Source organism: Sebastes fasciatus, chromosome 1 (genome assembly GCF_043250625.1).
Source record: "Sebastes fasciatus isolate fSebFas1 chromosome 1, fSebFas1.pri, whole genome shotgun sequence".
Taxonomy (NCBI): Eukaryota; Metazoa; Chordata; class Actinopteri; order Perciformes; family Sebastidae; genus Sebastes; species Sebastes fasciatus.
In genome coordinates this window covers 40330049-40357931 of record NC_133795.1, presented here as the reverse complement: position 1 = coordinate 40357931, position 27883 = coordinate 40330049, and the positions used below count along the sequence as shown (strand labels likewise).

The 27883-nt window shown below is 38.7% G+C and overlaps 2 protein-coding genes across 6 annotated transcripts; both read left to right on the top strand.

Annotated features, from left to right (window-relative positions):
* The first annotated feature begins 825 nt into the window (after positions 1-825).
* kiss1 (KiSS-1 metastasis suppressor) lies at positions 826-6959 on the top strand. Its single transcript, XM_074648424.1, has 3 exons — positions 826-1059; positions 5255-5380; positions 6724-6959. Exons 2-3 carry the CDS (start codon positions 5287-5289, stop codon positions 6957-6959), a joined length of 330 nt encoding a protein of 109 aa, XP_074504525.1. The 5' UTR covers positions 826-1059; positions 5255-5286.
* Positions 6960-7428: 469 nt separating this feature from the next.
* On the top strand, positions 7429-27876 carry LOC141775211 (uncharacterized). 5 transcript variants are annotated; one of them, XR_012595568.1, is made up of 8 exons: positions 7429-7492; positions 7631-8469; positions 16305-16583; positions 18208-19143; positions 20086-20350; positions 22087-22224; positions 24680-24717; positions 25880-27876. XR_012595568.1 is itself a non-coding variant. In XM_074648362.1 (7 exons), exons 3-7 carry the CDS (start codon positions 19120-19122, stop codon positions 26270-26272), a joined length of 864 nt encoding a protein of 287 aa, XP_074504463.1. In that variant the 5' UTR covers positions 12683-12937; positions 16305-16583; positions 18208-19119; the 3' UTR covers positions 26273-27876. The 5 variants fall into 5 exon arrangements, 3 of the variants coding, with proteins under 3 accessions (XP_074504463.1, XP_074504471.1, XP_074504478.1); XM_074648362.1 differs by lacking the exons at positions 7429-7492; positions 7631-8469 and adding an exon at positions 12683-12937 and having other exon boundaries at positions 22087-22230; XM_074648370.1 differs by lacking the exons at positions 7429-7492; positions 7631-8469 and adding an exon at positions 12689-12937.
* Positions 27877-27883: the final 7 nt, after the last annotated feature.

Genomic DNA, 27883 nt, shown 5'->3' with positions numbered 1-27883 from the left:
TTATTGTAACAAAATGTGGCTGCCTAAATAGATTTCTAATATAATAACTATTTAGGATTATTAATTATTATTATTTTTTAAAACGACTCTATGTAAGAATCAGAAATTGCTTGTAAACAGCAACACCTGTGGCCGTTAAGTCAACGAAAGTCAGCGTCCTGTTGCTCGCGCTTGTGCTCGCTCTACATAGACATGAACGAGCATCGCTCGAAACAGTGTGGCGACACACGTCAACTAAAACCACAATATCACTCTATATTTCAGCTGCTTGTCAGTAATGTTAGCTGATTAGACGAAGGTCTCTCCATGAATCGATGCTGATGCTGTGTTTCCGACTTCAGCCTCCCGACCCCGGTCAGAGGGAACAGGGGAGACACCAGAGTTTGGGTCATTTCTGGCTCAAAGATGTACTTGCACAAGGTCACTAAAAAAAATTTAAATTGGCAGCTGAGGCTCGAGAAGATCCCTAAATAATCCTTTCATGCTTATATTTGGACAATTGGACCGTATTTCATGAGGCTATTTTTTCATACATAAAGTGTGTCGGTGCTATGTCATTTCGCAAGAACCTGAGGACATAAACAGAAGAAAAAAAATCTCTAATTCTTCAGTTACAGAAAATGCACATGTCCCTCCAGTGTCTATTTTTAGTTTCCATTATAAAGCCCACTGTGTGCTTATTGTCATGACCTCCAGGTCTTTGTCTTGACCGCGAACCTCATTCGAGGTCTATTATGAAAAGACCAAAGTAGTAACCAGACCAAATGAACCAGAGTGTACACATGGGAATCAACATTTTTGGAATTTTACTAATCTTTGTAAGAATTCTCAAATTTCAAAAGAAGACGTGGGTGAACAGGAAGGCAATGAGGAGTACTGGTGTAGTGTGTATGTGGGGGCATATGTGGGCACCACACACATACACACACACACACACACACACACTACCAACCAGTGATCAGTGATGATGACGCAGGAGGTGTCACCCTATAAAAGAGGCCTCTGGCCCATGAGGGGGGGCGTGGGGGGTCTCGGTCAGCACTCGCCTTCAGCACACAGGTAAGATCACAGCATCGCATTTCATGTCCACACATGTTCTGTTTGTATCTCCAGGATGTCGTTGTTTCATGAATGCGGTCACTGTAGTTAAAGTTCTCAACATCAATGTGTGTGTGTGTGTGTCCAGAGGAACGAGTCAGGAAGCTGTCAGCACTCAGTGAATGACAGAAAAGCAACAGTGCATCTACGGAAGCAGCTCTGTGTGGCTGCAATGTAAAGGCAACCAAATTGTTGAGTTGAGGGGTAAAATTTGTGTTTCATCCTTTGCAATTGTGCTAAAGTAAATGCAATAATTGGCCAGCGGGTGGAGTCAGAATAATATTGCAACCGACTGTATATGTCAGACAGGTTGTGTCGTGTTGTGAGCATGAAAGTGTGCAGCGATGCGAGCGGAAGCGTCACAGAGTTTATCTGTGCAAGGATCTCGCCAGCAGAAAGGTCAACGTGTTCAGTGTGAGATTTAATGATATAACATTAGGTTGTGTGTGATGGGTGTAGACAGATGAGCTAGAGAGATATAAGAAGTATAGACTTATGTTTTCTGAACATTTAGCCTGGGAATATTTATAGTATATATATATATAGTACTGGGCTTTGTTTCAAAGCACGAGTGCCTCCTACACAAAGAGTGTCTTAAGAAGCTCTAAAACTTGCAGGAGGAACCAAAAACTACCTCATTTATTTTTATTTTAACATTTTATTTTTATGAACACTGATGTTTGTTTGTTAAGATTTGATATAGAATTAATTTAACAATTGATCTGACCGTTTATATATATACATATATTCCACTCTCCTGGTGGGATATTTTTAGCCTCCGAATCTTCTCTTTTATTTTTATGTGTGGTACATACAGTATGTGGTTTGTCACATGCTAAAATACAGCAGGTCTAATACAGAAATGATTAGAGAATGACATTCACAGTAGAGTATGAGAACCGCTACTGCTTCATTTTAGGGTTTAATGTGAGTTTGAGAGTACGATGTCTGCCTCCAGCATCAGATAAAGCTCTCAAAGTTTCCTTTCTGAAACTTCCACCAGCTAACGTAAATTATAGAAGGCAGCCCGCTGAAAGCTGTTGACTGTTTATACTGCACAGTGCATGTGCAATGCCTGCCCCAAATTGCATGGTAATCCATCCAATAGTTGTTAAGATATTTTAGTCTGGACCAAAGCGGTGGACGGACTGAGTGGTTTGGCTAAACATAGATGAAAGGTCATGTGCTCCAGGATCAAGCAGTGTTGGGGAAGCTACTTTGAAACTGTAGCTTTAGCAAAGTTACAACTACTCCTCATTGAAAGTAGTTAAGGTACAGCAACACTGTGCTTCACCACCATCATGACCATAGTTAAGAGAACACTGAGATCCCGTTCTCTGTATTTTTCTGTTATTTGTTGTTGTTGTTTAGCAACCTCGAGGGGACTCATAGGCTCCTACGTGGACAGTATGACTTGTTGGTATTAGTCACCCAAGAGTACAGATTGCATTTGGATTTGTGGTAATCATTTAAATGAGTATTGAGACATTAATAAGCTGAGTATGTAGTATCATATAAAGATATTAAAACAGTTATACTGGACCTTTTCTTGAGGAGCTTTAGAGGTCTCAGAGGTGCACACACACACACACACACATAGCTGCACATTCCAAACATGACCATGGACTTAAAAACAGGCCCTGATGAATTATTGATCAAAACATTGTATGTTTTTCATCTCTACGGGATGTGTTGGTGCTGAGGTCAGAGTGACGCACTCCCCGGCAACCAGCTGAACTCAGTCAGCCTGTGTGTGAGGACTCTACTGGTCCATGTTACAGAGCAGGGATAGTATATAGATTATACAAATACTCAGTTAATGAGCTCCATTTAGTTCTTTATTATTTGATTATGACAAATACAGTTCTGCTTTTCTTAAATTGAAACTGTCATCCACAGAAAAACAACAGTTGTTTTTAAATATTTAAAGGTTTTGTGCAACAATGTGAGGAGGAGAGAGCGTTGGTGGGATAGAGTACCCATATCTCCGGACGCCTCCTCTTCTCGGGCTGCCTGTCTGTCCAGTGTCAAACCACACTCACACACGCCGACCATCTCCGCAACACTTCCAGTAAAGGAGGCAATGGGCCGGGTCAATCGTGCTAGTATAACCGGTCAAGGCCGGTGGCAAAGCGCTGTATCCATTCATGTGGTGGGGTGTGATGGTGACGGCGTTGACCGTCATGCAGGCGCTGGAGTTCTTGGTTGCTGCCTATCCGCTGCACACGCGGCGCCTGCAGAGGTGGTTCGCCAGCCTCTGCTTGGATGCCAAGAGGCACAAGCAGTGCTCGGCTACCATTCGCCCCTTGGTAGAGAACAATGCGCTATTGGGGGTCCCCATGTAATGGACTGTTTTGTTCTTTGGTTTTAACATTGTAAAACTCATCTTTACATCCAGGAGCAATACAATTGTGTCCCCTGTTTTGTTTTCTACTGTTCCTATGTCTCCTCAGTCTCCGTCTTTCACGGTCTCTACCGTTGTATCTGCGTAACTCAGCCGAGCCAACCAACCTGGTGATGTCACAGGCTAGAGTACTGCAACATGGCGGCGCTCTTGCCACAAAAGATAAAACAGAGCTTCTTTTTTTCTTCTAAATGCTGACATTTGTGACCTCCATTGAGTCTGGTGCAAGACCAATCACTGAGACAACCTCAGTGTTCTTTTTACGGTTTGATGTACTGTCCAGGTGGAGACTTAGGTATTTATAGGACTGGACAATTTCAATCAGCTGACCCTTGATTACGATTGGGGAGACCTCCAATAATCAGCTCTTTGGTCTTAACATTCAGTTTTAAAACGTTTTTATCACACCAGCTGACAAATAATTCAACCTCTCTTTTGTAGGCCAGGTCACTGCCTTGGTTAAGTAGACCCACCAGAGCAGTGTCGTCTGAAAATGTTTGGATTTGACAAGACGCCTGACTCTGCCTGTAGTCAGCGGTGTAGAGTGTAAATAAAAAAAGGAGATAAAACTGTGTCTTGTGGGGCTTCTGTTTTTAGTTAAAATGCTGTCAGACCGTTTTTTGTTTTATCATGCCTAACATACTGAGGTCTAGATAAAAGATCATTTAAAACCCAAGCGATGGTTGTGTTGTGCAGTTTAAAATCAACTTGTTAGCTAAAATGTGTGGTTGAATAGTATTAAAAGCACTGGAAAAATAAAAAAACATAATCCTAACAGAGCTGGCAGTTGTTTCAAGGTGACTGTAAATACTGTGAAGCATAAAAAGTAGTGCATCATCTACACCCACACCCTTCCTGTACGCAAATTGTAAGGGTCCTTGAAAGGCTGTGACCTGTCTACTCGTGACCCAGAATAACCCTTTTAAAAACATTTAATTATGTGTGATCATGTGAGATCATTGAGACTACTCACATTGGGTTTTTTTAGGGATCGGAACAATTCAAGATGTTTTCCACATTACTGGAATTATTGATGAAGAAAGAGACAAAGAAAACAACAAATGAAGGACTGAGCACAACTGTTCAGCACAGACTTTTAGAGTGCCTGGATGGACACCATCAGGGCCTGCTGCCTTGTTAGAATTCAGGTGCCATAAAGGTCCCATATTGTAAAAAGTGACATTTTCGGGGCTTTTATATTATAAAGCAGGTTTAAGTTCTATATAAATACTGTGAAAGTATCCACAGAGAAATACACATAGCCCTTATACAGAAACTGAGCTTTTGAAACAAGCCGTCAGGATTTCTGTCCATTTGTGATGTCACAAATCTACAATATTTAGACCATTTCACAGTTTTAAACATAAATATTTTAAATGGGTCCCAATTTATTTCCGGTTGCAGTTATGTGAATGACATCAGCTGACAGGAAGTAAACATGGACCCAAGCTGTTGCCTAGCAACGCAATTCCATTGAAATGTACTAAAACGGAGTGTTTCAGACAGAGGGTAAATCCAGCTATATCCAAGCAGACAGTATGAGGAAAATAACGTTTTTTTTTAAACATTAAAGCATGTACACATGTTCTAGTAGAAACCTTAAATACAAGTATGAACCTGAAAATGAGTATGATATGTACCCTTTAACTGCTGTCGAACCTCATCAACACCAATAACAACGTTTGCTACCCTACAGCCTAACCACCACTGGTATTAATCACATTTTAATCTTTATTTTCTGTCTGCTTGCAGAGGAAATTCAGCAGCTCTAACATACAGACGTCATGATGCCACGACTCATCGTTGCTCTGATGATGGCGGCTTTGTCAACGGAGGTCTACATCACCAGCGGTTTGACATCCACCTACTACAGTGAAGGTACAGTCAGAGTTCAGGAGGCTTTAAAAGCTTCCTGCAGATACAGAACCTTGGGTTAGACTCTGTCCTCATGTCAGCGCAACAATAGCAGTTGCAGTCGTCAGTGTCTACACTGAACATGTTCAGCTACTGCCAGTGCCGTAACCAGCGTAAAATGGAAGTACAAGGGTCAGGTTATACTTGATCAGAACTAGGTGAAGTAAACTAAATCAACTAAATCAAAAGTGGGGAGACGTAATATAGTTTATATGTGGGCATAACGACACAAATGGGTTCTACTGTACATGTGAAATGTGACACAAATACTTGTGATAAACAATGAAAAAAGAGATACAGCTTACCAATCACTGATCAATTCACTGCTATGAAGTGGGTGTGTGATGTCAGATTGTCGGTTTTAGGAAAAAAAAAAATGGTTTGGAACAGCGCCCCGTAATGTGCCGTTGGAAAGGTGTGGGGAACAGACTCCACCATCCGACGAGCACTTTTGAAGAAGCATACCTGTTTTATCATAAACAGTTTAATTAGCTTTTTTTGTGTACTTTAAAATATCAACGATGAGCTGGATGACAATTTTATGATTTGTAGATTGCATTTGGAAGGCATAACAAAATTGAAAGTACTTTTAATGTTATCTTAAATTATTTTGCTTAAGGTGTTACTCCACACAGTTCAACATTTTTGGAGAAAATAATTGCATAAATCTTAGTGTAAGGATGTGATCATTTTAGATGAGATCAAGTTGCAAAGCTACATAAAATTGTAGAAAATGTTCTTTTTAGTTTGCTTAATTAGCACATTTCATGTCTGAATTCAATTCAGTTGTTTTGCTACATGTTTAGTTTTATTTAAATTCACACATTTTTAAGTAATTCTTACCTAAAAACAATAGTGAATGAGTCAGTTGTCATTTGATGAAGTCAGGATATGGTCTCCCAAAACGCTGGTTCCTGCACTTCCCATAATGCAACTTGATACAGTCTTTTGTGAGACTCTTCCTGCCTGGTAAATACCCTCCTCTTTCAAACTCCACGCCTCCAGTTTGCAACACAGACTTGTAAAAAAGCTCCTCCAGAGCCACAGACATTGTACAACTGAAAGATGTTTAATTTACCACTTTGGTAAAATTAATTTTTCAATTAAATTTTGTTTCAATTGACAAGTTATTGACTGTGCTTTTACAACTTATTTGAATTATTTTTCTGGCTGTGTTAACTCTCTCCTGCCTTCAGTTATACTGTGTTTTATCAGCTTTACAATCTTAGTCATAAAAGCATTTATGAATAAGTCGAGTACGTCAAAAAAGGCGCAAGTCAGAGATCTTTATCTTGTTTGTTGTCCAGATCAGGAAATACTCAAAGCCCTGAGAGATTTAAGCCATGCATCACTACCACCATCAGTAAAGAGTTCTGGGAATTTACCTGCTGACGAGGTCCATTCAGCTGATGGAAAGTTTCCCAGAGCAGGATGGTGGATCTCAAAGGTGGTCCTCCCCCAGACTATCAAGAAGCGTCAAGATGTGTCCTCATACAACCTCAACTCCTTTGGTCTACGTTACGGAAAACGACAGGAAACCTGATGTCTGTTGTTATTCTGTGTTAGATCTGATATTTGCATTGATTGTATTTGAAATTAATTTGTACATTCAGAGTGGGGAAATCAAATAAACATGTAACTGTGAAAGAGACAATAAAAAAATTAAAGATTATTAAAGGATCTGTTTCCTTTGTGTGACCCTATACAGAACAAAGCGGGAACTAGAGTGGACACTTCAGAACTAGATTCAAGCAACTGGGACATATGGTTTACAAAAGTACTATTTTATAACATTTCTTATGACATCTAACAAAACAGTTATTTCCTTCTTTTTAGTTTGTTCTCCTATGAATGTCCAGCAACACGTGTCAATTTCCACCTGTTACATGCATACAGTCTTTTCAAAATAAACTTCTGTCTTCACAGAAAATAGCTTCCTTCAGTTTAGGCAACAAAACTACTTATTTAGGTTTAGGAAAAGATCGACTTGGTTAGGATAAGGCAACAAAAATGACTTAGTTAGGTTTAGGAAAAGATCAACGTGGTTAGGATTAGGCAACAAAACTACTTAGTTAGGTTTTGGAAAAGGTCGACTTGGTTAGGATTAGGCAACAAAACTACTTAGTTAGGTTTAGGAAAAGATCAACGTGGTTAGGTTTAGGCAACAAAAATGACTTACTGTAGTTAGGTTTAGGAAAAGATCAACGTGGTTAGGATTAGGCAACAAAACTACTTAGTTAGGTTTATGAAAAGATCGACTTGGTTAGGATTAGGCAACAAAATTACTTAGTTGGGAGTGAGACTGGGTTGTTTTGTTAGATTTAGCAACAAAAACAACACTGTTAGGGTGACGGAAGGAGCATGGTTGGGGATAAAATGACCACTTCATTAACATGAGAGGACCTTCATCGTCATGGTTACAAAAATAACCGCTGGGTTATGATTAGAGAATGAATGGTTAAAAGAAACAAATGATGACTGTCATATAGAAAACAGAAAATGAACAGTGGTCTCTTGTGTTAAAGTCTAATGTTCTGTTGACCCGTTCACCCGCCCAAACTGCCAGAATGTGATATCTCCAGACTTCCTTCTCTGCTCCTGAGAGTCATAATTACTACGATAATGCTTGTCAATTGAATATAAAACATATATGGTTTTTGGGGCATTTCTTGAAATGATTGACACTCTTGATTTTGGGGGAGCAGATGAGACATTTTTAGACCCGATAAAAAAGCATCTTCGTCATGTGTATTTAATCTCTAAAATGTCCTCTTTCATCCTGTGTGGTAAACCACAACTTTCCACTCAGGCAAACAGTTTGACTGGTTTCCTGTCGGTTTGCCCTTAGCTCAGCAGCACGAAGCATTTACTTTTGAGTTGATGTAGATAATAATTAGACTTAAGAAGCTCAAGAATCAGAAATACTTGACTTAACACACTCAAACAAATAATTTAATACAAATATTAATCATTACGGAGTCTGGATCTGCAAAATAAGAAAATGAACAGCTGTCTTGTGAAACTCTGCATATTTCTGTCTCTTACAGTAGAGGGTAAGTGACTTGGATTTTACTTGACTTTTTCATTAAAATAGACAGATAACTGTTATTTCTATGAAGCTATCTGTGTATTTATGCTTTAAGATCTGGGGGAGAGGGAAAAAAAGGCCAAAGCCCCCCAAAAAATTCTAAACCTCGTATTCACTGATTGATTTGATTTAATTGAAAAATCTAATTTGTAATTTTCCAAAAATACATCCAACATTGCAATCCATAATCAATATGGATGGACTCCATATACATTCTATTTTACAAGTGCATTGTTCTTAAGAATATATAAAAAATTTGATCATTGAACGTTGCATACCAAATTCATTATTTTCATCTGGGAATGTTAATAAGCATTAAAAATAAATGCTACCTTATTCTATTTAGTCCATTATGTTTATATACCAACTCTGACAGCCGTGATACATCGATCATTTGTCTTTAAAGGTCCCATATCGTGCTCATTATCAGGTTCATACTTTTATTTTGTGTTTTTACTAGAACATGTTAACATGCTGTAATGTTAAAAAGAACCCATTATTTTCCTCATACTGTCTGCTTGAATATTCCTGTATTCACCTTCTGTCTGAAACGCTCCATTTGAACGGAATGGCAATGGAATTGCGTTGCTAGGCAACAGTTTGGGTCCATGTTTACTTCCTGTCAGCTGATGTCATTTATATACACTGCAACCGAAAATAAACTGGGACACATTAAGAATGTTTACGCTTAAAACCGTGTAATGGTCTAAATATTGTATATTTGTGACATCACAAATGGACAGAAATCCTGATGGCTTGTTTCATACGCATCATTTTAGAATACGGGCTGTGTGTATTTCTCTGTATATTGAACGTTTCAATACTTTCACAGTATTCATAAAGCACTTAAACCTGCTTTATAATATAACAGACATGACAATCTCACTTTTTACAATATGGGACCTTTAAGCTATCAGGACCAGGTGCACCTTCCTAGTCCATTTGGTGAACTGCTCATGAGGCTTCTTCGATAGCAGAAAAGTAAAAATGGTTTACATTGAGAGGAGATGCTAATTCCCCCTAGACCCCTGAATTCATATGTTGCCTCACAAATCTGAAGTATCTATCGTGTCAGGATCACTCTGTCTCTTTTTATATCAAGCCTGCAAGATCGTATACATGCATTGCATCACATTTCTCTCTTTTCTCTGGGGCGGCTCTGGCTGCGAGGTAGAGCGGGTCGCCCGCCAATCGGAAAGTTGGCGGTTTCGATCCCTAGCTCCTCCAGTCCACATGTCGAAGTCTCATGTCTTGAGCAAGATACTGAACCCCACATTGCTCCCGAAGGCATAGCCATTGGTGTGTGAATGAGTATTTAGATTAGCTCATGATGGGCAAAGTTGGCAGCCTCTGCCATCAGTGTATGAATGTGAATGCTGACATGTAGTGTAAAGGCGCTATGTAAATGCAAGACCATTTACCATTCTCTCTTTACTTCTCACCCCTTGTATTGATCCTCTGTCTTCAATATATCTAATTTATCACAGTCCGACTTAATTTTTCTTGCACAGACGACACCGCTAGGACTGTTTCTGTCCGTCTCTAGTCTCGCTTACCAATGACTGTGTCGGTTCGTAACATTAAGACCGTTATCAGTTTTGACTGATCATTCTTGAACATGTCTACGCTGATGCTTTGGGATTTGAGTGAACACCAATTTGACAAACCTCTCCGTACCTCTGTGGATGTCTCATTAAGATGTCTGTCACTCAAGTTCAGCTTTACAGTTCTGTGTCTGAACCTGCTTTCTCTCCTTAAAGAAATGACTTTCATGCACTTTTTTTTGGAGTTATGTAACCCCATGAACATGTACTGCCAGTTTGATCACCCCTCCATGCCTCTGTCTTCGCAACTGGATAAAATGGATATCTCCGTCACACTCCTCCGATACCACACTAGCTGATCAGCCACGTAAATCACGATTGGTAATACATCGGAACTTCAAATTTCTAGCTTCTGAGAAAGTTTCAATGTGGCCTCGGATGTTATCTCACTCAGTGCTTGAAGTAGAAAAACAAAGTGCCAGAACGCCCCTTAATTCACATGTTGACGTGCGTGTCGGCCGATATCAGCAATCACTACATTCTGTATTTCTTCAGTGTACAAAATGTACTTGGAGATATGTATTGGGTTTGGGGGAAAACACTTTATAATAACCATCATTAATAAATGGTAAAATTGGTAGTTAATTAAACTTCAGTTAATAGTTATTTTACTGCTAACCGTCTGAAGCCAGCCGTGTCCCCTGAAAATGATGTTAAACAACTAAATTACATTGAAGGAAGGCCGCAGTGAGTGATGTAGTACAACGAGCAATGCGCCGAGCAGGTGATGTAAATGTATTGAGCGTGTGAATGAAAGTTACACTGAAAAATACCCATTATTGATTAATAACGGATATAACAAATGAGAACGTCCACTATTGATTTTGTTTTTAAGTAATTTTAAGCCAAACCATGATGTTATTTTTTTTACTAAACCTAACTCAGTAGTTTTTTTGCATGTTCATTTGGTTTTGTTTAAAATAACGACATAATCACGTGTTTAAAATGGTTTAAAACTGTAACTAGTATTTGACCTGTAGTATTTTTTTCCTTCATTCTAAAGATGTTTAGTGAACACTTGGATAATCAATATATTAAAGTGATAAATTAAAATGTTTAACCACCAAGACCTGCTGTTGCAATTTTGTAACGATTCCACAAAATCCTCAAAAAAACAACAACATTATTTTCTTGATCCAAAGCTCGCTAAAGACATCTTGAAACGGAGGAACACATTTTACATCAATAAAATCAATGCTTGGGTTTCAGAAGGTTAACAAACAATTAAATGATAATTTTAAATGTTTACTAATTACTAATAATGCTATAATTTATGTTATTTCAACCTTTTAATGCTACACGCATTATATAACATTTTATATACTATATGAAGTATTTGCTAATGACTATCAAATGATTTGTAAAACAACTTTAAACATTAAATTGATGAACCAGACATTTGTAACACTTTGTTAATGGTTTATAACTGGTTGATAAACTGTCTATAAACATTATTTGGACGGTTATTATAGAATTGCAACTGGTGATTATAATACCTTGTTAAAGGGTTAATAAATACTTTGTAAAGCATCTCTAAACATTATTTAGATACATAGTCAATACTTTGTTAATAGTTAATAATTGGTTTCTGGTCCACCTGTCTGTGTAATATTTATAGATGTTTTACAAATGCTTCCTTAAAGATTTACAAATCATTTAGTAATAATTAACAAATACTTACTATAGTATATATATATATATATAAATATATATATATATATATATATTTGCGCATGTGTGCAACAATATGTTAAAAGTTTACTAATGTAATCAGAATGTAACTGTTATCATCAGCTATGAAGCAATATATAATTTATAAACTAATTATTTCACATTACACAATCTAATGATAAAATAACAGATTCTAGCTTGACTAATAATTAACTTTATTAATTATCATTTCAATGTTAGTTAACAGTAAAATAACTGTTAACTGAAGTGTAATTAGTTACTCATTTTACCATTTATTAATCATCATTACTATAAAGTGTTACCGGAAATTTGGAAGTTTTTTTTTTTACTTAAATGCAATTTCACATCATTTTGGACAATTATTAATATATTACTATAGATAACTTCCAAAAAAGCTTAAAGACAAAACTTGCTATGGTTGAACAATTATTATTTGATTATTTACATGTATCACAGTCTTCATCTGAACATTTAAATCTTATGGACATATTTGCCCTGTAAAATCATATCGTGTAAATCATAAATGTATATTCAGAAAACTTTTAAATAATGTTTCATTAATTATATTTCTTCACAAATAAAAAAAAAAAGTTATGCTGAATAGTTCACAAAATATTTGACAAAAAGGACATGAACATTGTATCGATAAATTACAGCACCCTGATTCATAAGAGTTTTGGAAGGCATCGACGATTAATGTCATTCTGTTGACAAGGTTATCACATCAAAAAAACCTTAATGTGTTATTTGCGTAGGCGGATGACAGTGTCAGTTTGGAGGATTTGTACTGATGAGGTATTTTTAGACCTGATAAAATAGCATCTCTTCATGTGTATTTAATCTCTAAAATGTCCTCTTTCATCCTGTTTGGTAAACCACAACTTTCCACTCATGCAACAAGTTTGACTGGTTTCCTGTCGGTTTGCCATTAGCTCAGCAGCACGAAACATTTACTTTTGAGTTGCTGTAGATAATAATCAGACTTAAGAAGCTCAAGACTCAGATATACTTGACTTAACGCACTCAAACAAAAAATTGAATACAAATATTAATCCTTACGGACTCTGGATCTGCAAAATAATAAAATGAACGGCTGTCTTGTGAAACTCTGCATATTTCTGTACCTTACAGTAGAGGGTAAGTGATTTTGATTTTACTTGAGTTTTTCATTTAAAATAAACAGGTAGCTGTTATTTTTTTGTTATTAAAGAAACATCTGATTCTATGCAGGACTGTGTATAAACGATCTGGGACAGGGAAAAAGGCCAAAGCAATCTTGAAATCTTTGAAATCTTCAATCTTGAAAACACAGAATTTGCTTGATGTACATTGAAAAATCTAATGTGTTCATTATTTTCTCTCCTTGAACAAGTTTCCACACTTGTGAGGTAAGGGGTTGCTTTTTAAGAAATTACTTGGTAACACTTCATTTTACAGGTCGGCAAATTTCATGGTAATTAGGTGATGATTAGAAAGTAACCTATTTAAAATGTCTTTGCAATTACTGGCAAATTACACCAATATTTACCTCAAAATATATCTAAAATTACTTTATTATAAACATTATTTAATACTTATATTCCGCTATTTCCCCAATAGCTGGTAATTTATTTAATACATTTCCAGGCAAAGATTACAACGTTAATTAACATTAGTTGAATTGATCTGCTTTATTTCCATGTCTGCTGATAAATAGATAATAATTTGCAAATAACTCATTTGAAATGTCTTAAAAAAACTCCCCGAATCATGACATCAGCTACCAGGTTACATTTGTGTCGACAATAAGTCACACAATGGTGAGATTTGTGCCTGATCAGAAGTGTCTTCTATTATTTATGTTTTTTCCACCTCCGATGAAGAGCGGACGCTTCTTAAGCCTAAAGGGCCCTATTTTAACCATTATATGCTATTTATTATTATTTATTAAATCATTTTCATAATAACGGAATTTTTGATAGATTTTGAGGTAAATATGGGGGTAATTTTACAGTAATTCCAAACAAATTTCAAATAGATTACTTGCTAATTATCACCTAATTACCATGACATTTGCTGACTTGTAAAATGAAGTGTTACCAATTACTTTCATGCAATATTTTTGAACTTATATAACCCCATGAACATGTACTGCCAGTTTGATCCCCCCCATTCCTCTGTCTTGGCAAGTCTGTCACACTCCTCCAATACCACACTAGCTGATCAGCCATGTAACTGATGATTGGTAATACATGGGAACTTCACATTTCTAGCTTGTGAGAACATTTCAATGTGACCTTGGAGATTGGCTCAGTCAGTCACGTCTTTGATTATCTCTCTATTTAGACTCCAAGATATTTTCTGATGCTTGGACCGTTATCGTATTGTCATGAATCATATGCTCGGGGTCGTTCACCTCGATCATGAACCTGTGACATTTTGTTAGGTTAACGTCAAGTTAACGTGTAGGCCTGTCAAGTCACAATTTTTTTTATTTTTTTTTTATTATTTCTTGGACATGCCTTTCCATGAAACACTAAACTAAGTCTTGTAGAGGGGCCATGTGTCAAAATAAAGTCTTACCACTTTATTGATATGGTGATTACATGACCTGTATTCCTAAATCAGCCCGTTCGCACGAAAAAGGCGTGTGAATGCCACGATAATACGCAACGCATTTAGTGTGCAATAATTCAAACTCCCTTCTTGATTTCTGCGTGTCATTTGTACGCCACGTATCCTGCATTGACTGCAGTGCAAACGCAGCCGTGCATAAATACTACAGCAAGAGTTAATGACGTAGTATAAAAAGTAAGAAAGACTGCTTATTGTGGGCAAGTGGGGAGGTGGATGGGTCCAAAAACACCGGACTTTTAACCGGTGTTCCGGACCGATGCTTTTTATTGTAAATTACGTTAGTGGTGTTAGTCACGTAACAATTGTCACATATTTTTTTGTGATGTTTGTGACATGTTTTCTGTAGTTGTTTTACGTTGATTTCTAAACATATTTTACTTAGTTTGTGTACTTATTTTAAGTCCAACCATGATATTTTTCCTAAACCTAACTAATGCCTGGATCAGACTACACAATATTTTTGACGGTTACGATGGTCACTATGTCAGATTAGACGATTGAAAGTCATAAATTCTTGTCATAAATTCTTGTCGTGACTTGGCCGCAACACATGACGGACTACACGTCGGTCCCCTGTTCCGACAATACACACTCTCTTGGCACCGCCGCGAAAGCATAAAGGGATGCTCCATGCGCAAAGACGCAATGGCAGTGATGTTTTTTTACTCCGACACAACCTAGATTGAATATCATACCGCGAGGTCCGGCAGCAGTTGCGCTGGGAAGGTCCGATGACATCATTCTCTATAATTAGTAGCCATGTGCTTCTGTTTACAGGCTGTGTGCTGTGTGTCTGTGCTCAGCCGGTCAAATTTACGGCCGTTACGGAACACGTCATAGAAAGCACAAAAAAAAAAGTTCAAACATGCTACTTTCTGTCGCGGCATCGGTTGTCGGGTACGATGACACACTACACGAGATAAAACGATCGATTGTCGCACACGACACTCATTTATCGTTCCCAATCCGAGTCGACACCCTACGACGACCTTGTCGGGCTATAATCGGGCTGATATTGTGTAGTCTGAACCAGGCATCTTGCCTAAACCTAACTGCAGACATTTGTGTGGCGTACAAATGACATGCAAAAAAGGCTAAAATGCATTCTCATGACATGAATGTCCGTGTAACGTGATGTGCTATGTATACGCCTTCCCAGGAAACCGGGTTGCCCGAATAGAAACGTGTTTCATCAAATTACCCCAACCTCGTTGACACACAGTAAACATGATCCATCAAGTGTTAGTTTGTCTCTGGGCATGAGGCTGCCATGTATAGTGTAGTCTGCTGTGTGTACTGGACCTAATGGAACTTGCAGGCAACAGGGTACATACAGAATGCACATGGTGGGGTGGGAGTTGGGGTGGGGGGCAACGGGTTAATCTGGCCATCAAAAAGACAGCGCTCACTTGAAGACATGGGACGGGACGCAAGATTTGCTGGAGATGTTGGTTGTTGGTGGTGAGGCTCCTGTCACTTGTTGATACTCACTCCACTACTACATACCTACTAATTTGAATTCCCCATCGTACCAATATCTCTATTGCATGCTAAAGATGTAATAATCTTGTTAAGCGCCGGCCTGTAAACATAGAGTTAGTAATCTTGTCATCCTCCTGCATCTGGTATAGAGTGGAAATGTTCCAAGTGCTGCTTTTATGTGAGACATCATGCTTTGCGTATCAGCTACAAGCCAGTGCACTCAGCAGACGGTGGAGAGAGACGGTCGCTATCTGAGCCGTTGATAGAGAGTTGAAAGATGGTTGGGCATGAAAGACAAGAGCAGGAATACCGTATAGGCTATGCAGGACATTAGAGGAGGTGAATTTGAAACTCAGGCCATCATTTGTTGCTACAACGGTAATATCTGTGTCACTTGTCATTCCAGGTACTCGGGGATCCGAGCTGACCATCAATGTGACGAAGAATGCTTCTGTAACACTTGTATGTTTCAGCAATGAGGGCTTAAAGAAGTGCCACTGCCCTTCATACCCTCAGAATTGCCACAGGTGTACAAATACGACAAGACCTTACATTCCTTTTAAATACTACAGTTCAGAGAACTATTTTATGTTGTCTGGACTCGAATACAGTAACTCAGGACTGTATGTGTGCTCCATCAATTATTACAGCCTTGGGAGAAGGTACAGATTAAATGTGCTTGAAGGTAAGTCCTATATCACGATGTTAAATGGTATGTTTGCACTGTCAGCACAGATTGTATTTTGTGATAATTGAGTTTGCAAGACTGAAGTTGTTGATCACTCAGAGCCTTCGAACTGATAGATCTGTAACTCAAAGGGCCCTCCCGGATTGTCTCAATGGTAGGCTACCTGAAGCAACACGCCCTCTTGCGCTTCTTTAACAAAGTGCGGTTGTTGGTCTAAACAGTAAAAAGATAAGAATTGACAGAATCATACTGGTAACTTTTACCATTCGGGTGTCTGGTTTGAGGGTAGTAAAGTGACTATAACCACCAAGCAGCTGTGATCCTCATTATTGATTACTTAGTTCTATTAAAATCTTAAAAAAGCCCTGAAATGAAGAATACTGATTCACATAATTCGAGTAAAATGATTTGTCAGACATTCATGTCTACAACTAAATTCATAAATGAATAAATCATATGTAATTGTAACCGGCAAGGCGTATTAAAGTAATTAATTGTTAAAGACATCAAAATTAAATAGCAATTCAAATTTTTGATCATCTGCACACCAGAGTATGTCAACATTTTTACATATTCTCATCCGCTCTTCAGGCTACAAAAAGCATGTCTATTGATCACATTGTTGCACTTTAACAGCAACTTCAACATTTCGGTCAATATGTTCTGAGCAGTATATGTTTGAGCAACAACAATCTTTCCCCACTCAATTATACATTGTACATTCACATAATAATCCACTCCACGTGAGCTGTCAATCACTCGTGAACTCCGACCAAATGGTCAAACTAGGCAGTGCTGATCAAATATGAATCAATATCATGTTACGTTAATGCCTATTTCTCTCCTCAAATGTTTTCAGAATCATCTTGTAGTGCACGGTTTAGCTGTAAAATGAGAAAGTTTGTGACCCGGAAGCCATGTTGAGATCAGGTTGAGATGGCTTAAAGGTCACATGACCGGAGCACAGCCAATAGGAACGCTCTCTCTCTGAAATGACCTGAGATTGGTCAAAGTCTTCTGTCACGGGCTAGATTTTTTAAAGCCTGAAAACAGAGCCATGAGGAGTAGCAGAAATCTAGTTTTCTCTCAGAACACTTGAATTGCAATATGCTAAAAAGGTTATTCTATAATTTTTGCCCAATGATGCCAAAAATATACTGCCTACTGCCACTTTAAAACCTTAAAAATGTGTCAAAAACTATTATTAGGTCCTAGAGCGCTCAATCTTTTTGCAAGAATCGTTGCTTCACTCTCATCTATATTTTCAAAATTTGTAATGTGAATAAACTCGTAAAAACTTGAAAACAATCAAATGCCTCAAAATAAATTACAGATCTTCTTTCTTTCTACCACTAATATAAAATGCTGTAATTTTTGTGAATTCAAGCCCTCAACTACATTGACTCTCATACAGAATACTGCTGTTGTATTCATGAATTAGCCTGTGGAAATCACTTTTTCCCATACTCGCCCGCTCTTATACTGATCACATGTACAGAAAACTGCACTTATCATTGACGTTCGCACACATTGGTGAGAGAGAAGTAAAAGTTATGAAATGGATTTCATCAGTCAAACTGTGCTCAGAGCCCGCTAATTGTTTTTCTTTTGATTTCATCAGATCATCAAGACCCGACTGTTGTGATTGGCACTGTGAATCAAACCATGGTCATGTCATGTGGCAGCGAACTGGACATCATGGCTGCCTCAGAGAAACACTGGTGCCGCTTATCCAGTGCAAACCTTTGTCAGCCAGACACGGTCATGGGTCCTGACAATAAAACCAGAGGGGATTTCAACATCCTGGACAGTACCGGCTCATTCTCCCTGGAGAAACGTCAGCTAACGCTCAACGATACGGGATTCTACAGATTCACACATTTTACTATAAATCAGACAAAGGCCTGTGTAGTGGAGCTCCAGGTTAAAGACGAGCCAAATTTTTTGCAGATCAGTCCCGTTCAGGTCGAGTCGAGGCCAGATAAGCCCTTTCAGATCAACTGCCAGTATTCCCAGGACTTGCGAGAATTCTCGAAATCTTGGCTATGTGACGGTAAAGAGTGTGATGAGACAGTGAGGAGTGTAGATGATAGATTCCAGTCTGCCCTAGTATTGACTCTTGACCATGTGGCTTGCTCAAAAATTAAATCTTTCGAGTGTGTGGCAAAGACGGTAGGCAGCTCTGTACCATCCAACGTTTATTTGAAACCTTCTTACAAAAATCCTACTGTAGAGGTGCCGTTGTCTTATAATCGAAAGAACAAGAAAGTGCGGGTAAACGTTTACAGTCAGCTTAATCTCATTTGTTATAAACCTGACAGGTATGAATATGACAGGTACAATTCGGGCAGAGGGAGGCACAATGACTATTTTTACCAACCTCCACCAAAGTGGTGTAAAGTGAGTTACCCTCAGTGTGTGCCTGTGACAGATAATGTAAAAGAAACAACATACTCAGTCATATTACAAATATGTGTCACGCCAAGCGACGCTGGAACAACATATCGCTGCCCGTCCAGCAGGGGATATTTCGATGATGTTGAAATCGATGTCATCGGTATGTACAATATTTACATGCAGATTTTATGTTTATTTTTTTTTTTTAAACGAATAGCAGATGTGTTATTTTTGTTACATTGTTGTTAAGATTTTGATAGCTGACAAAATTCAAGTTGAAAACATTATAATTTCATTAATAATTGTCTCGGAAAACAACTGTGACTCTATGAGTCAATAGGCGTTGAAGTAACAATATAAATATCCAATATTCATATTTTTATTTTCTAATGAGTATATGATGGAATAATTAAACAATTAAACATTTGTCCAAAAGATGTATGTCAGGGTTCAATTGAAAAAGAACAAAATCAAAATTTTGAATTTTAAAAGTCAATAAGATAAGATTGTCCTCACCAGAAAAAACAAAACAAAAGCATTGGTCGTTCGTCCAAACACTTGAGATGACCTGTGCTTATCGTTTCCTGACATGCTTCTTATGGATCATGTGGCTATTAAATGTTCAGGAGGAAGCGATGAAGTAGTGTGAAATTTCATAGAGAGGAGGTCTGTGTATAATGAATGAAGTGTGTCTGACTTTAAAACTGACAGCCACCATCTCTCCCTGACCTTAACCAAGTGCCTTATCCAAACCTTATCATAGCATCGCACAAATTGTTTTGGAAATGTTCATATGTTTTTTTTTTTAAAGGCAACTACAGCATGGTTAAAGTAACAGACAGATCTTGGTTACAGTTAATAAAATGACAAATGTTATTACAAGTCTGTGACAGGATACAAGCTGTGGACTCTTGAAATGAAAGTCAGACATGCTACACACCCTTCCACACCCCCGCCTCGACGTGTACATGACACATCATTGCTGAAATATAGTGGAACTTACCCACTGCTTCATCTCCCCTTGCTACCCCACTAAAGGAACATGGCAAACAAAGACGCATTCTATGTACAGTGACATCACGTTTCACTCTCCATTTTACAGTACCTCCTCCTCCTTCTGCTCCTCGAACAACCACTCCAGCCAGGACTCCACCGCCAAGGTTGTATTACTTGTTATTTAAACATATATAATGTTATATATAATGTTATATACTGTATATACACTTTGAGGCTTTCTGACGGTACAGTAACATTCCTGTCTTCTATATCCAACAGTGAACAAGAGAACCCTGTAGGCATCATAATAATAGTGACCCTCATGTGCCTTTTAATCGTCCTGTTGAGTATTACTGTCACCAGATACAAGGGTATGTTCCAGTCAATACATTTAGAATTCAGACACTATTATGTATAATAAATAATAAGAATTAATTGATATTAACATTCTTACATGATGGATTTCCCACAATGCATCATCCTTTTAATTATATTAAGACAGCCTGATATAAAGGGGAGGCACGGTGGTGTAGTACTGATCTTTGTGTTGAGTTTGTTGGATTTGGCTTTAAAAAGGGTCAGTGTTAGGGTTAGAGTTAGGGTTAGGGTTAGGGTTAGGGTTAAGGGGTGGGGGTTAGGGTTAAGGTTAGGGTAAGGGTTAGGGGTTAGGGGTTAAGGTTAGGGTAAGGGTTAGGGGTTAGGGGTTAGGGGTTAGAGTTAGGGTTAGGGTTAGGGGTTAGGGGTTAAGGTTAGGGTTAGGGTTAGGGGTTAGGGTTAAGGGTTAGGGTTAAGGGTTAGGGGTTAGGGTTAGGGGTTAGGGTTAAGGGTTAGGTTAGGGTTAGGGTTAGGGGTTAGGGTTAAGGGTTAGGGGTTAAGATTAGGGTTAGGGTTAAGGGTTAGGGGTTAGAGTTAGGGTTAGGGTTAGAGTTAGGGTTTAGGGTTAGGGGTTAGGGTTAAGGTTTAGAGTTAGGGTTAGGGTTAGGGTTTAGGGTTAAGGGTTAGGGTTACATACATCCATACATAGATCCAGCAGGGAGCAGGTTGCTCTGCATTGAGCTATGTTTGACACATCATATAGTTTAGTATTTCCACAAAACTAACAAAAAACAATGTTATTTTTTTAGATCATATCTACATTGAAAGATCAAGCTAATGTTGTTTTCTGGTGCTGATGTTTAACCGATCTGTAGACTGCACACTGGTATATGTTTTAAATGATCAATCATTACACGATTATGATTTAATCATACTTTGAAAAACAACTTCCCTTTTGATCTTCTTTGAAGTTATCAGAAAAACGAGAATACACATCAGCGGTAGGAGCCTACAACATCTGCAAACACTTTGCAACTTCACAGATCACATCACTATTTAAAGGGTTAATCCACCCAAATTACCAAAAACCATGTCTCCAGAAACCGTTTTCATAGGTACTAACTACGTTCTACTGAAAAAAGTTCCCATGACAGCTTGTACGTATATATCGTATTCATATCTCACTGTTCATACACTTCATAGTTACTACTGTTCATATTGTATATAGATTGTATATAGCTTAGCTTATTCACATCTACCCTTACTTGTTGTTTTATATATTATATTTATTTTATACATTATTAAGCACAAGTACAGCAAAATGCAGTTTAACATCTAACCAGAAGTGCAAAAAGCAGTAAACTGCATTTCATTGTCTCAGTATGTGTACTGTGCAATGACGATAATGTTGAATTTATTCTAATAATGAGAACATATCACCAGAGTAACAAGGACACTGTTTCTGTAAAGAAATGTTGCTCTTGAATATGTTAAATGTAATGTAATTTAAATGATTAAGATTTGGAGTGTACAGCTCTCCACTCATTATTCTCAGCAAACACATCTGAGTCGGATCTGTTGTGCCTCAGCAGCCACTGAGCTAACAGAATGACATTAATCGGCAAAACACCTACAAGCCCCTGATGTATTATGATTATTATTATTTTTGACAAAAAGACAAAAATATTACTGATAACAGTTTGTTGCTCTATTGCACATTACATATTTCTTACTTTGTTTATGTCATATTTGCTACAAATAAATAAGAACTAACTACAGTCTTACGTTTTAGGTCGAAAACTCAGGGAGAGGTTGTTTGCGAGGAGAACGCCGTTGTCAGCAGTTGACATTCATGCAAACATGTACGCCAACTCAGTGGCCAACTACTACAGTAATACTCAACAGCAAGTGCCCCCACCCGATAAACAAGGTAAAGGTATGGATGATTTCTCACCTCTGACCACAATGTAGCAAACTATTAAAGCCATACTATTCAATATGATGTTTATTAACAGTGGATGAGATGACTGTTTGTATTGTAGTGATGAACCCACAGAGAATTATCAACAACTCTGCTGTTCCCTAAGGAGCAGCATGCTTTCAGTGAAGAAAGGAAAAACAGAAAAAAAGTGTTGTACATTATAAAGTTAAATGCATAAATCTGGTGCACTTTTAGAGCAAAATGAACAGGCTGGATCTAGGAAGAACTTTGTGCTCTTGTTAACGAGTTTGTTCCCTCGGAAACCAATTTGATCATAAACACATTGCATAGATATGAATGGTGATGACACGGCGAAAAGTCACACCCACAAAGCGTGGTAAATTAAACGGGCTACGGGCTTCAAGACGGGTTGGGTGGGTTGCCAACATTGCCGCAGATCCTGATGCAGGACAGTCCGCCCCGGTTGACAGGGAGGACACAGCAAGTACTGAGGTCCTCGGCGAGGTCCGGGTCGAAGGGTCCTGTGAAGCTCACGGTCAGAGCTGCGAGCCACCTTCATGGATCCACAGGATCTGTCCTTTCCAAGCTTCCCATTCGTAGTCTATGTAAGCAGCCGTGCAATGCATTCTGGTAGCGCAGCGTTACATTTCGAGAGACATACTATCACGTTGGCTCCTCATTTGCATAAAGTTGAGGTCGAGGCTACTTTATGCCAATCCCGAAGAACTTGTAAACTAGCCGTTGTCGATCTAAAATGAAGACTGATGCAACTGCATGGCTTACACCCCCCCCCCAAAACTAGCCGCCATGTTGGACCACGAGCAGACAGCCCATGAGTGAAATTGTTCATCATATCATGTGCCAAGCAGCAGTCTATCAAATGTCTAATGCTGGCGAGCGCCGCAAACCCTCACATCCAAGAACGCCCCTGTGGACACGTACCTTCACCCCGGGCCTTTCCAAGCCCACCTAGAGAGCCAATCGATGCACACCGGGGGAAATGAGCCCAGCGAGGGCGAGCCAGCACCGGGAAGAGGTCCAACGAGGGGGATTCTCCTCCCTGACCCACCGCGTTGAATCCCCCAGGCGGACTACGCAGACCCCATCCGTTGAGAAGTGTACAAATATTTTCGGTTCATTATGAAACTTTGGCAGGCCTAGCTAGTCTTTGCATGTATATATAATATATATATATATATTTAACTAATGTTTAAGTAATCAGTTATTAATGAGTCGGCACTCAGCAGCAGGTTCAGAGTTAATCAGGAACGACTCATCAAGAAATTGGTCTGTATGATCAATTCATAAATATTCATGAACTGATCAGTACCCAATGATTCATTAATATAGGATCTCCCAGTCTGTTCTTGATTAACTCATCTTTATATATTATATAGACCTCCCATTGGGAATTATTAGGAAAGTACTTTTTAAAGATTCATGAATTATTAAGTCGTTTCTGATTTGTTCCTCACTCGTTTCCCAATTAACTAATCATTAACTAATCATTAGCTACTCTATACAATTCGAGTTACCCATTAACTAAAGGTTCACTAACGTTTAATCATTTGTTCCTCATTTTCAGAATTGTGTGTGCCTTATTGTAAAGTGTTACTATGTAAACTTGCCACCATAGGAACAGTGCTTAGTTAGAGGTATGAAAGTCAAGATCAATAGTGTATGAGAGTGCATGAAGTAGCTAATGTGAGGTGTGCGTTGTCAGTGTAAAACTAGAACGGCACTCGGAGAGTGCAGACCTCCGCCCCCCCCCTCTCCGTTCAGCTTGCGCCATCATCCACGTGTATTTTTGTTTATGTTGAGATCAGCTGTACGTAGCGGAGCATCGTAAAACACTTCATTCAAACCGGACAGAAACAAAATAAAACTCACCTAAACCGTCGTTGTTACTCTTTCCAACAATCACCTAGTGTGCTTTGATCGAACTGGACTGTAATTTTAGTTAATTAACATTAAGTTTAATGTGTTAAGTTGTTCCCCCCAACCCCCCGCTCTCTCTCTGAAGGAAAGAGGCGGGGTCATGCGTCATCAACGCGTCATCAGTTACACTGCGCATGTGTTATACCCAGAGGTCTTAATGTTCTCGCTGATCGGAATCCTTAAAAATATACTTGCCACCAAAATCTAATGGATTGTTCATTCTGCCACACCCCACACCTACAAAAAAATGTGTCAATGTTGTGTTTTCAGCTTTTGGCTTTAGTGGCTTTAGTGTCAACATTGACCAAAAGACAAATACAAGTTGTAAGGATATACAGTACCTTCCAGTTTCAGCCACCGGCAGGATGGGAGCTCTTATGCTGAGCTTTCTTCCTGAGACCAAATTTCAAACTTTGAACAGATGTACTTTTGTTGTGGATGAAACACAGTTTAACAATAACTCAGTTGAGCCAATGATGTAAAATGTTGCTGTTTATCTTTATAGGGGACGACAAGGACACCACGAGTAGCTTGGATGATGACGTGAGTTATAAAACAAAAATAATGTAATGCATTACATTATTTTCATTTTGCTTGCAATTTTTGTTCTCATACCAACACATACAAAGCAACATAATTGTAAGTACTGTGACTCTTGGTGGTTTTGTCAATTATTAATGTACAGTATTTTCCTATTCACAACAATTACAATTCATTTTGCCAGTTTTACCTTTTTGGGCGGTGTTAATCCCTGTGCGCAGAAGTGTTTGACAGAGAACTTAAACCTGCAGTAGGCAGAATGTTTTTGGCATCATTGGGCAAAAATTCCATAATAACCTTTCAGCATATTGTAATTCAAGTGTTCTGAGAGAAAACTAGACTTCTGCACCTCCTCATGGCTCTGTTTTCAGGCTTTAAATCTAGCCTGTGACGGGAGACTTTGACCAATCACAGGTCATTTCAGAGAGAGAGCGTTCCTATTGGCTCTTCATTCAACGGTGGCAGCTGTCAATCACTCGCAAACTTCAATCAAACGGTGAAACTAGGCAGCACTGATCAAATATGAATTAATATTCTGTTACTGTAATGCCTATTTCTCGCGTAAAATGTTGTCAGAATCATCTTGTGGTGCACGGTTTAGCTGTAAAATGAGAAAGTTTGCTCTGTGCACTACAAGATGTTTCTGAAAACATCTGAGGAGAGAAATAGGCATTACAGTAACAGAATATTGATTCATATTTGATCAGCGCTGCCTAGTTTGACCGTTTGGTCGGAGTTCGCGAGTGATTGACCGCTGCTCAGAGACGGCAGCCTCCAGCTCGGCTCTTACTGCTGGTTTTCCTCCGGCCTGTGAAATCTTGCAGATGCCGTTAGGAGCACCAGAGGACACAGAGGAACATAATTTCTTTTCAAAACACCTGTCTCATGCACTTCGTGACCGTTTTATAAAAATAACTTGTTTTAGTCATATTTGCTCCATTTCTACCCACTGCTGCCTTAAAGGAAACTATGGTTTATTACCATGTGGGTTTCATTTTCATAGTTCTGGCCAGAATACAGAATACAGTCCTTTGATCAGAATACATGTTCATTATAACTCTTTTAATATGCGCTTGTCATATTAACCTAGCAGTTGTATTCATTGTTTGTGTTACTTCTGCTCAGTGATTCCTTGTTATCGCTATTTTTTCACTTTGTTCCCCAGTTTGAGGAGTTGCCCGTTTGCCCGAAGATGTCCTCCAGCGACAAGCAAGAGGAAACGGATTACGTCAGGGTTCGACTCGGAGGAGGGGCTTGGTCTCAGAATGTCGATGCTTTGCTAAGGGACAATGAACAGTTTGGCCAAGGTGGGCGTCCACTTCGTACCCGTGACCATGCGTCAGGTTCGGGTAGAAAAAGTGAGGTGGGACACACGAGCAAGAAAAACACAGACAAAGTGGTGAAAAAACAGGGTGAGGACGCTGCTCAGAGTAGCTCAGGGTGCAACGAGGATGACGATGACGATGACGATGACGATGACGATGACGATGACGATGACGATGACGATGACGTCACCTACACTCACGTGACCATCAAACCCAAACATGGACTTAAGTAGTTACATCAGGAAATGAGCTGTGGGGTGTTGTTAGTGCAGAAAACAACAACAACATGATGATGATGATGATGATGATGATGATAATGATGATGATGATGATGATGATGATGATGATGATGATGATGATGTTGATGATGAGTGAAATTATTTTTGGATTGAGATTTAAAGCTCTCTAAACGGGTAGAGCATGCCTGGCTCTGTTTTTCTACCAGGGACCTTCAACCAGCCAACATGTGCTGTGCACAAAGTTGTGTTCCCGAAAACTTTGAGTGAACATCTTTGCAGCATTTGGAAGTTAGAAAGAGCTTCAGACACTTGACATGCATCGGTATTGCATTTGTTAAAGTTTAAGTTTTTTTTTTAAGTTAGTAAGCTAAGCCACCTTACTAGCTAACAGCATGTACAGCAGCATGAAGTTGATATTTGTATTTATGCAACGAAGCAAACATCAGCTTGCTTGAAGAGTTTGAACTTCACAAGCAAAATCTCAACAGACATTTAAAAACAGGATTGTGAAGGAAGTCTTGCTCTTGTTTCCCACGATTAACACTTGATGATACTAAACAGCCATATTTTAATTATAGCACCTGTCGGTAGGCTATAGTTAAATAATTACCCCCGGGCCACGCTGCCTGCCACATGACGGCTGCTGAACTGCTGCGTCTCTCACGCGTGTGGTGTCCACACATCTGCTGCTGTTGCTGCGCTGCTACTGCCAAACCCTATCTTTATAGTTTGCCTTTCATAATGGCCATTTTATTTAATTATTAATGCCATTTAAATTTATTTTAGGCAGAAAAAAAAGGTAAGAAGTGTGTTCCTATTTGTAAATAATAATAATAATCCACAATTAGAAGCTGGTACCCTATTCATTTATAGAGCCGTGCAACACACATCATTTTCCACATACTTTCTGGCAAATATGGGATAATGTACAACGAGCCGGTCATTGTTGTGAAAGAATCCCCGACAGCTGTACATTATCCAGCTTATTACATGGCTACTTACTGAAGAAATCAACATTTTGACACAATAACGGTCCGTCAGCGTCTGACATCAGTCGGTTCTACATCGGTCTGCTATACATAGCAACAGTCTGTTGTACAGAAATTACAGACCGCAGAACGCTGTGATTGACCAATCAGAATTGAGTATTCAACACAGCCGTGTAATAATTCAGAATAAAAGCCTTGTGTTAACAAATGAAGAGATTATGTCCACAGAAAACCGCTAGAAGGCTTTTACTTTGAAACAGGAAGTGTTGAGTTAAAAATAAATATTCCATTTTTTTCATGTTTGTGACATATTTTACAGATATAGACATTGAGACTGTTGTAATGTTGCTGTTATGATGTCAATTATACTGTCAAAAAATCATTTTCATGTGTGTTCCACAAATGTATCATAGGATGTCACTTCACAAACCTTGGGAGTTTTTTTTTGTGGATCCTGCTTGAGTGTGAAGGAACTTTGTAAGAGTTTGTAAATATTATTGTCAAAAATATTACTTAGAATATTATAACATTAACACGTATTAAACTAAACGAGTATGCAACATGCAACATTGTTTTTACTGGTTACCATTAAATCATCTGCTTTAGGAACATGTGG